The sequence below is a fragment of the Sinocyclocheilus rhinocerous genome, unplaced genomic scaffold, assembly GCF_001515625.1.
Source record: "Sinocyclocheilus rhinocerous isolate Xijiao unplaced genomic scaffold, SAMN03320098_v1.1 scaffold48, whole genome shotgun sequence".
NCBI classification, from domain to species: domain Eukaryota; kingdom Metazoa; phylum Chordata; class Actinopteri; order Cypriniformes; family Cyprinidae; genus Sinocyclocheilus; species Sinocyclocheilus rhinocerous.
The window spans coordinates 458,599-469,257 of record NW_015635971.1 but is presented as its reverse complement, the minus strand read 5'-3'; the positions used below and the strand labels follow the sequence as shown (position 1 = coordinate 469,257).

Genomic DNA, 10,659 nt, shown 5'->3' with positions numbered 1-10,659 from the left:
GTGCAAATAGTATGTATCTGCCAGTATAAAGCATCTAATTATTATTTTTTTATATATTATTTACACTTAGCCTGTTGCAAAGAACTGCTACTTTTACATGGTAAATAGAATATATCACTATTTTCACTAAGTGTAAATAGCATCTAGAGCTATTTGCACTTAGCCTACTGTAAATAGGATCTATTGCTAAGAAAGTATGCTAATTCCACTTGACTTAGTGTAAATAGCCGCTGCCGTATTTTTCTTACCCTATTGGCAGATCATTTGTAAAATAAGAAAAATGCACTTAAATTATCTTAAATTATTATTATTATTTTTTTGTTTTTTTGCCCGTGGGATACCATGATAATGAATAGCCTATTAGTTCAATAACCTACCGTTCTGCCAGTTTTCACCTGCGATATTATAACAGTGATAAGAATTAAACTTGTATTGACTGAGGTATGCAGACGTCTTTTTGGCGGGAGCTTTTGCCATGGTGAATCGTAATATCGGAGCTCCATTGATCATGGCTTTTTATAGTCGTGGTGCATGCGCTAAACTCAGAGTCAACCTACTCAGAGTTGATTGAACTAACTTAATTCAGCTGTTCTGAAACCGAAAACTCAGAGTTTTCCATCTCAGAGTAAGTCAACTCAGAGTTCAAGTTTTAACTCCGAGTTGGTTGAACCTCCTTATTGAAACTGGCCCCAGGACCGAAGTTGCCCAGCCCTGTTGTAATCAAACATAACATGAAGTAATGGAGTGATGCATAATAACTATTGAGTAAATTTACCTTTCCAGTTGCTCATCTTTTGCTTAGAATTTTTTGTAGTTTCTTTTCCCTTTTTTTTAATGGTTTTAAAAATGGTTAGTTGCAATAGAATTTGTTCTCAAGATGATAATGATCATGAGAAGTCATTCTATTGCTCATCTCAATTTTTACTTTGTGACTTTCTGTAGGTGAGCAGAATGGAAACAGGAACCCAGGAGGCCTGCAGATTGGAGATTTGGTCAACATTGATTTGGACCTGGAGATCGTTCAGTCGCTGCAGCATGGTCACGGAGGCTGGACTGATGGCATGTTTGAAACGCTCACAACCACAGGCACTGTGTGCGGCATTGATGAAGACCATGACATTGTTGTGCAGTATCCTAGTGGAAACAGGTCAGTCACATGGTACCTCTGAAAAGACCGTTTAAATCCTTATATATTGTCATAAATGTTTTTTTTTCTTCGCCTTTGTTAAAGCACACGACAGATGCAAACTTCACAATTATGACAAATCATAAGAAATACTAATTATTAATGTTGATGCATAATATACATAAATTCTAATATTGCATATAAACAGTCTACAAATCAAAAATAAGCTGTGTTTCTGAAATGCTAAATCAGTGTATCAAGACCTAAAGTGACATTACATAAGACCATAACATTCCCATTAGCCCTCTTAGTTGCATGAAACTGCTTAAACAAAACCACAAAGTAAGCAGTGTAACAATATTAACCCTGTAAAGCCTGACAATTGAAATAATCGGTAAAAATAAAATTGGTTGAAATTTAATAAATGTAACTGTTGTTGAAGATCCATGACTTAACCTTTGAAATGAACACAAAACCCTTTTGTGTGTTCCAGGTGGACATTTAACCCAGCGGTGCTCACAAAGGCAAACGTTGTACGTAGTGGAGAGGTGGCGGCTGGTGCTGAGGGAGGCAGCTCTCAGTTCATGGTGGGAGACTTGGTCCAGATCTGCTATGACATTGATCGCATCAAACTACTTCAGAGAGGACATGGAGAGTGGGCTGAAGCTATGCTGCCAGTGAGCATCACCTTCCTCATCCTTAAAGGGATAGTTCACCCAAAAATGAAAAATCTGTTATTATTTACTTACCCTCATGTTGTTCAAACCTGTATGATTAATTTTTTTTCTGTGTGAACAGATATTTTTAAGATATCAAGATATTTTGAGAAATGTATGTAGTTACACTTTAGTTTGATAGTCCATTTTAGACAGTCTACTAGCTATAAGTAACTTTGCAACTACGTGTCAACTAAGGCCACATCCACACAAAGCCAGAGCTTTCCCTATCCAATCTTTTTTTTTAATTTGTTCTAAAAAAAAAAATTCCATTAACACGGCGTCGTCACAAGAAATATCTGCGTACACAGGAAACCACTGAAATGGACTCAAAATTATGTAGTATACATGCCAGACCAGTATGTGGCTAATTCTGCCACAGAGATGCACTAAAAACGGAGAAGAAGACTTGGAGCATGCGCGTAAACCTTGCGCGCTGTATACATTTTTGCTTTAGTAATTTTTTTTTCTTTAGTAAAGCTAATAGGCTCAGTATCTTCTGCCTAAATAAAGTGTAGGCAGATATTAAGCAGACAGTAGCAGGGGTTCCCAAACTTTTCAGCCCACGCCCCCCAAAATAACGGTGCCAGTGACTCGCGACCCCCACTATCCTCGGAGGTGGTTAAAATATACAGATGTTGCGCGCAACGGTGCACATGCACCAATAGGCCTATCCAAACATGAGCATAATGACAACACAAAAGAACACAACGGTCTAACAACCATATAATTTTTTATAGTAATTTACTCATTCGTTTAATTTCAACATTAACCTCACCTAATGAGATGCACACAACACATTGGGGATGTTGTACTTCATTGACGATGACGCATGTGAATCCATACTGGATAAATTCCTCTCGATACTTTCGACACTTAGAGTAAGGCTGATCCACCTGCTTATGGATGTCCTCTTTATGCACACGCTGGTCTCTTTCCGTACCTGAGGTCGATGGCCTTTCTGACGGTGGTGCTTCTCCGCTTTCCTCCGCTGGCCTCTCTGCTGGCCTCCTTGCATTGTCTTTGGTCAATATTAACCAACATTTCATTTCAACAAAAATAATAAGCGAAATAAATTACCTATGTGCACATGTCGGAATGTTTAACACTGTGCTGTAAATTGATCTGCTGCAACTGACGCTATTGCTGTGTCGTTAATCTGTCATAATCACCTCCGGGGTCGCGATCGAACGGAAAGAAAATCTGGGCTGATGGCTTTTTTTAATGTAACTATTTACTATTTTTTTAAAATCTTTTGTTAGTTATGGATAAAATTTTATTTCTAATAGTTTAAAAAATGTATTTGATTTCTGGAAATCATCTCGCGACCCCCCCTCACTGTCTCACGACCCCTACTTTGGGAACCACTGTACTAATACAGTGCATGCATAATTATTATGCAAGTTGAAATTCTGATCATATGTTTTTCCAAGCGCATTTTGCCAATTCCAAACCACATCAATCTTAATAAGTACTATTAATTTTGTGTTTAATCATTTATAAATGATATAGAATTGTTCATGAAGGCTAGAAGTGAAAAATGCCTTATACTCAGGTGTGCATAATTATTAAGCAGGTTTTCTTTTACAGGTAAAATGAGCCAAATGAGATTTAACTCAGACTGAAAAGTCAAAAATTATTAAATGCCCATGAGAAGGATGTAATACTAATGCAATACTAGAAATTGCAAAGTTAAGGCATGGCCATTGGACAGTGAAATGCTCATTGGGTCAGCAGGGTCAGTCAAAAACAGGTGAAGAAGAAAAGACACATGGTAACTGCAAAAGAATTAAGAATTAAGGTGAAGAATTGGGTGTGAAACCATCAGGAACCCTTTAGTCCTCCAGTGCTGTCATTTTCCAGAACTGCAACCTACCTGGAGTCTCCAGAAGTGCAAGGTGTCAGGTTCTCAGAGACTTGGGTTAGGTAAAGTATCCTAAAAAATGACCTCACTCAATAAAAATCACATACTGAAGTGTAGTAAAATACATGAAGACTGAATTTTTTTTAGGGTTTATAGACCGATTAATTGAGAGTGACTCTTGAAGGACCAGCACCACATCCTCTTGTGTACCACTGTTTGAAGAATTTATCTTTAAGAAACTGGCAGTAAGTTTCTCCAACCCTGAAAGGACCATCTTGCTCATTGTTGAAGCAGCTCACATCATGACCCCTTCACCACCGCCACACAGGAATCACTCTCAATCTATCGGTTCATAAAACCTTTTCAAACTATCAGTCTTCATGTATTTCATCATCACAATCATATACGGCATGTTATACTTATTAAGTGGGGGTCATGTTTCAGAATTTTTTATCTTCGCAAAGTCTCTGAGAACCCGACACCTTGTCTTCTGGAGACTCCAGGTAGGTTGCAGTTCTGGAAAATGATAGCACTGGAGACTAAAGGGTTCCTGATGGTTTCACACCCAATTCTTCAGCTTATTTCTTAATTCTTTTGCAGTTACCATGTGTCTTTTCTTCTTCACCTGTTTTTTTCTGACCCTACTGACCCACTGAGCATTTCACTGTCCAGTGGTCATGATTTAATTGAGCAATTTCTGTATTTAATAATTTTTGACTTTTCAGTGTGAGTTAAATCTCTTTTTGGCGCATTTTACTTGTAAAAGAAAACCTGTTTAATAATTATGCACACCTGAGTATTAGGCATTTTTCATTTTCAGCCCTTGTTAACAATTATATATCACTTACAAATGATTAAATACAAAATTAATAGTAGTTATTAAGATTGATGTGCTTTGGAATTGGTGAAATGTGCTTGGAAAAAAAATATGACCAGAATATCAACTTGCATAATAATTATGCACACACTGTACTCTAATGATTGGTAGTTGACATGTAGTTGCAAATTTGCTTATTCTCTAAAAGTGTCTAAAGTGGACTGTCAAAATAAAGTGTTACCACGTATGTTTTTACAATAGAAGTCAGCAGTAACCAAAACTGTCCTCCAACATTCTTCAAAATATCTTTTCAGACTGTTCTGCAGAAGAAAGTCCTACATGTTTGGAACGGTGTGTGGTTAAATAAATGATGACAGAATTTTCATTTTTGGTTGAACTATCCCTTTAATGATTACATGACACAGTTTCTTTGAATAATTAGTTGAATATTACACTTTGGCTGTTATGCCAACATGGATATTTTTAATTTATTTTATTTTGTGATAAGAAAGCAGACCGAAAAATGAAAAGGGAGAGAGAGAGAGGGTGGAACAGGATCAGAAAATGTTGCAGAAATAAAAGCTGTTTCGCCCATATGAATACCATTCCGACACCAAGCACTAGGCCAGAGCTCTGAAATGATGCTGTTATTTTATAGTACTGTGTAATGGATTTATCTAATCTAATAATTGCTTTTTTCCCCCTCAATCCTAAGACATCTGACTAGTCTACACAAGAAAATCTAGAGACTAATCAACAGCTTTTTCAGTTGTTTCAATATGCAGGAGTGACTTCCAGAGCTCCAGAGTAAAAAGACTTTTACTTCTAAACGTGTTAAATTTCAAAATGTTTTGGCTGCACATAAAATGACCAATAAAACCAGGCATTGATGATTTACAATAGAAGACCTCATCTTTGTAATAAAGACCCATTGTGCTTGAGTTTAAGAGGCTGATGAGGATTCACTTGCAGCCACTGGCAACCTACTACTAATAGCACAGTTGTTTTGTTTTATTTTATCTACATAAAGTCTGTTTCAAGCAGCTCTGCCTCCTAAAGCAGTGGATGAGATGCTAAGAGTGTCATTGAGCCTGTGTGATTGGTTTATATTTCTTGGATCTCCCTCTTTTTGTTGTCCTCCCTGGACAAACTTAACAGAATTCCAATAGCTTCAGTTATGAGCAATATAAAGATGAGATATGGTCCTGCAAGCCGTAGAGCCTCTCAATTTTAAAAGCCAGACCTTACACTTATTGATTTTTCTCCTCCGACCACCACATCTCTCTCTCCCTCCACAGTACTTAGGATGTTGCTCTCACAGGGGTGTTTGTACCTGTGTGTAATACACAGTTTGCACGCAAACTTGTCTAGCATTCCAGCCATTTCAGAGCTTGGAAAGAAAGGAAAGTGGGTTAAATGAAATGGAACTCATTTTAGGACAGTCACACACTCAGATGCCCATGTTTTCTCTTGTGCAGACTCTTGGAAAGGTGGGAAGAGTGCAACAGATTTACTCTGACAGTGACCTCAAAGTGGAGGTGTGTGGGACATCCTGGACATACAATCCAGCCGCTGTCACTAAAGTGGCTCCTGCTGGATCTGCTGTTAATAATACTTCTGGAGGTAACACACACACACACACACACACACACACTACTTGTCAAAAGTGTTTGATTTTAAAAACTTTTTGGTATAAAGACTTATGCTTAAATGCTTTTTTTATTTTATAAATTAATAGGGGAGTATAGTAAAGGATCAGCTTACATGGAAATTCCTTCAGTTCTGTTTAAAAAGCACCCCGGAAAGCACCTGGGTTATTTTTGGTCACTTATTGCCATGCACACCATTTGTGATATTTTGCAGTTTTGGTGACTTATAAAATGTGAAAAATTGTAATATTAAAGACTGAGTAGGTGTGTCTAAACAGGGGTGCGTTTCCCAAAAGCAACTATGGTCGCAAGTTCTGTCCTTTCCAATAGAGTTCAATGGAACTTGCGACCATAGTTAGCTAACAATGCTTTTCGGGAATTCACCCTAGAGTGGTAGTGTACATGGACATTTTACTTTCACATCTGTTTAAATTATTCCATTTTAATTAGGGCTACGCAATTTAGGAAAAAAACTGACATTGTGATGTTTTGATTTTCTGCGATATATTTTGCAATGTGAAAAAATGCGAGACTTGAAGCAGCAGACTTGAAAATCTAAAATTAGAATTAAGTCTAATTTTAAAATGATTTGGGGTGATTTTGAAGTGGAGTGCCTCTGCTCTGCTTTTGATTTCAGTTCTGTTTCTGTACATCATGCAGCCCTAATTTCAATATATTGTGGCATTAATTGATTGGCCAGAAACAGAAAGTGTCCTATATTTCAGTAGTGCTCACAGTCAACCACAGACAAGCATCAATCCATTTCTCATCAGTCATTGTGTACTCTGTGTGACACTATAGCAGTGTTGACAGAGAGTCCTTCTATGCCTGCAGAGCGCCTGTCTCAGCTCCTCAAGAAGCTTTTTGAGACTCAGGAGTCTGGAGACATTAATGAAGAGCTGGTGAAGGCCGCGGCTAATGGCGACCTAGCCAAAGTAGAGGACATCCTGAAGAGACCTGATGTAGACGTAAGAGTTCTCTCATAACACACACTACGCATGACAATCGCAGCTTCTGTCGAATCGCGATCTCGATTCCATTTCGATTAATCGTGCAGCCCTACAGTCACACACTGTACCAAATTTGCACAACCACAAAAAGCTCAGCAGATTAATAGAATCTGAATACTCTTTCATAAAGTTCTACACACCCCCTGCATGTTTGTTTAATATTCTGGGTAATGTTGATTTGCTGTCACTATGAATTGAACTGTCACTATGAATGAATATTTTGGCTAATGTTCGTTTGCTGTTAATATGAGTGAGGTATTCTCTATTTAACACAATTTGCAAAATTTAAAAAAAGTGTTAAAGTAAAAAAAAAGTCCTTGTTACAAGACCCTGTTCTATCTGATCAAATAGGTAGCAGTTCTTACATTTAACCTTTTGAGTGGTACGGTCCCACATGTGAGATTTTTATTTCTGTGCTCCTGGGACTATGATCCCACATATGGGATTTAGAATGCTCAGTGGCATCACATAGCCAGATTCAAACTGTGCTTTCACACTTTGGCTGGCGCTGAGCCAGAAACCGAAGCGCTCTGCACTTGTCATGTAATCATTCAATCACATAATGTTTATTTTAAGTTTCAGACATTTAAATAAACATAAGTACTAGTAAAACAGTACATTTAGATTTTGTAATATACACACTGATGTCTATGAAAGCAGCAATAACAATCCATTCAAATATAATTTGCCGATGTGTTTTATTCATATCAAACACATATAGTGTAAGTAACTATAAAGTTCACTCTATTCTTCTCCCTGTTCACCGGCAACTAACTAACATGTATTTCGGGAATATTTTAAACTTACTTGTGAAAGGATTAAGAAAGTACAAGTCAGAATGAAGAAACTTGCAAGTAGTACTTTGATCAAGCAGCATACTGGTTCTAATTTGTAGCAAGATCACTTTGAACTGCACCTTTTGGTTCTAACTGGAATCTCACGGATCAGATCAAATGCACAATCAAAGAATGATGGCTGCTTTTATATGTATGAGACTTCCTTTGCTCTTTTTTTAAACTCCTATGAGCCTGAAACTTACAGTTAGGGGTGTGCAATATCACGATTTTTGATGGTGGACGATTAAAATGTCTCCACGATTTACTTTTGAAGAAATATCGTAGTATCGTGCTACAGAGCACATTTTGTCAGTTCTATCAGTTCTGGCACCTCCGTCTCAATATACTGTACAACGCGACATGCATTCAATTCAAATGTTAACTCAGCAGTAGAGTTACACTCACAGGACACTGCACTTATTCACGATCACAAAAGGACATTATTTGCATGTGCTTTAAATCCTTGCTGGTTAAACATTTCATTCAAGCATTTCATTCAGACATGCGCTTTTTCTGAGCGTGTACACTAGCAGTGCGCACACAAAAAAAGCCCATCAAACAGCGCCTGATTACTGGACTAAGTTGTCTTTTGCATCTGATCCCGGTAATACTGTTAAAAACACACAAGGTTTACATATATTTGCAGTTGATTATGTCTAAATTGAAAGTAAACAGTTGGGAGATAAACGGATGCGTGCCTGTATATTAGATGTGTGCAGGTCTTAAAGCCACAGCAGACTAAATTCTGTCATTAATTACTCACTCTAATGTTGTCCAAAACCTGTATTAATTTCTTTCTTGTGCTGAACACAAAAGAAGATATTTTGAGGAATGTGGGTAACCAAACATTTGCCGGTCCCCATTGACTTTGATAGTAGGAAAAAAAAAATACTATGGAAGTCACTGGGGACCAGCAACTGTTTGGTTAGTCACATTCTTCAGAATAACTTTTATGCTCAACAGAAGAAAGAAACTCATTCAGGTTTAAAAACAACTTGAGAGTGAGTCAATTATGACAGAATTTTCATTTTTGGGTGAACTATCCCTTCAATGTTAATAAAACAACAAAACAGAAAATTCACTCACTGCTCTTGACTGAAAAACTTTATTAATACAGTTGCTTTAATAAGAATCAATGTAGGATAATTTATACAGTAAAGTGTATATAGTGTTTTATTTTCATATTTGTTCATTAAATTTCTTGAATGCTATACTGCTAGTTAATACACCTACTGTACCTGGAAAATAAAGTACTCTGTTTTATTTGTATATTATGTGTATTTGTAATTTGTATCTCTGTTCTTGTTTTTTAATAACAATGATCAAATAATGACCTAGAGTTTTATCTTCGCCCACTTTGGCCTAAATATCTGTCATTCTTTTTTGTTAACTTGTAAAGATTAGTTTTTAAAATAGGGAAATTATTTTGGCTGTACTGCTTAGACAACTTGCAAAATGGTAAAACCAACATGACAAAGAAACATGTTAAAATCATGAATCGTGATTTTCCTGAAAAAAAAGTTGATATTTTTGCCATATCGCCCACCCCTACTCACAGTTATGGAATATGGAACTGCCTCAGTCTGGTCTCTAACGAGCTGAAAGTATCCAACAGTCATGCGTATGAAGACATGAGCACATCAGTTGTAAAAATAAAGATTTTATTTCAGTATATTTTCATCAGTTTGAGTCTTTCCCCTCACCTTTTTGGTTTGTGTTGGTGCCAGGACTGGCCCTGTGATCTGCCGCCCCTTGCTGAAGTAATTGCTTGTAGCACCGAGAGAGAGAGAGGAAGGGAAGTCAGATTGGCTAGGGTGACTGGCCAAATGATATGCTCGGCAGGACAAGACATGTCCTGCAAATACATCAGGGGCTCCAGCATTAATATTCATGCCTTTGCACACTTGTTTAACTTACCGCAATGCTGCAGATCACAAATAGACACACATATACACTCATATACACACACACACACACACATTTTAAAGAATGGCACAAAAATGTAATCAGAGATGCAAAGAGCATGATGTGATCAACCCTGTCTTTTTATTTCCAGGTGAACGGGCAGTGTGCAGGACACACTGCCATGCAGGCAGCCAGCCAGAATGGCCATGTGGACGTCCTCAAACTGCTGCTGAAACATAATGTGGATCTGGAGGCTGAGGTGTGTCTTGTATCCTGCTCCTGAACCACCTCTTGTCACTGTTGGCTGTTTTTCCCCTAAAGGTTGTTGCTTTTGGAACAGGGCAAACCGTAATATGCTGTGGATTGACTGCTGACCTTAAGCCACTTAGATCTTGTTTCCTGTAGTTCAAAAGTTTTTGTTGTAAGGAGACCTCTTGGAGCTAGATAGCCAGCATGGTAACAGTATAGCATAATATCTAAGCATAATATGAAGAGAAAAAATATATACATTTCCTGGCCCCCCCCAAAAAAAGTTTCCGTTTACATTTAAATAGGCAAATACTAACTACGATTATAGGATTGAATAATTTTTGAGCGTGTGACGGAAATGTTACACCCCTTACCATACTGTGATGGAGCAATGAGACAAAAACATTATAAACTAGGCATTTGTAGCGTCCAGTGGGGACATAATTACGGATTATAATGACTTATACTGTCTTTTTACGCGTTGCGT

At 37.5% G+C, this 10,659-nt stretch overlaps 1 protein-coding gene across 3 annotated transcripts in view; it reads left to right on the top strand.

Moving 5' to 3' along the window:
- Positions 1-10,659, top strand: part of LOC107747519 (E3 ubiquitin-protein ligase mib1-like) — a 72,303-nt gene that overhangs the window by 13,468 nt on the left and 48,176 nt on the right. For all 3 annotated transcript variants that reach the window (XM_016562067.1, XM_016562066.1, XM_016562065.1), the window contains exons 6-10: positions 943-1,147; positions 1,620-1,803; positions 6,002-6,146; positions 7,007-7,140; positions 10,075-10,182. In XM_016562067.1, the coding sequence (XP_016417553.1) occupies positions 943-1,147; positions 1,620-1,803; positions 6,002-6,146; positions 7,007-7,140; positions 10,075-10,182 (776 nt within the window). The remainder of the gene's footprint in view (positions 1-942; positions 1,148-1,619; positions 1,804-6,001; positions 6,147-7,006; positions 7,141-10,074; positions 10,183-10,659) is intronic.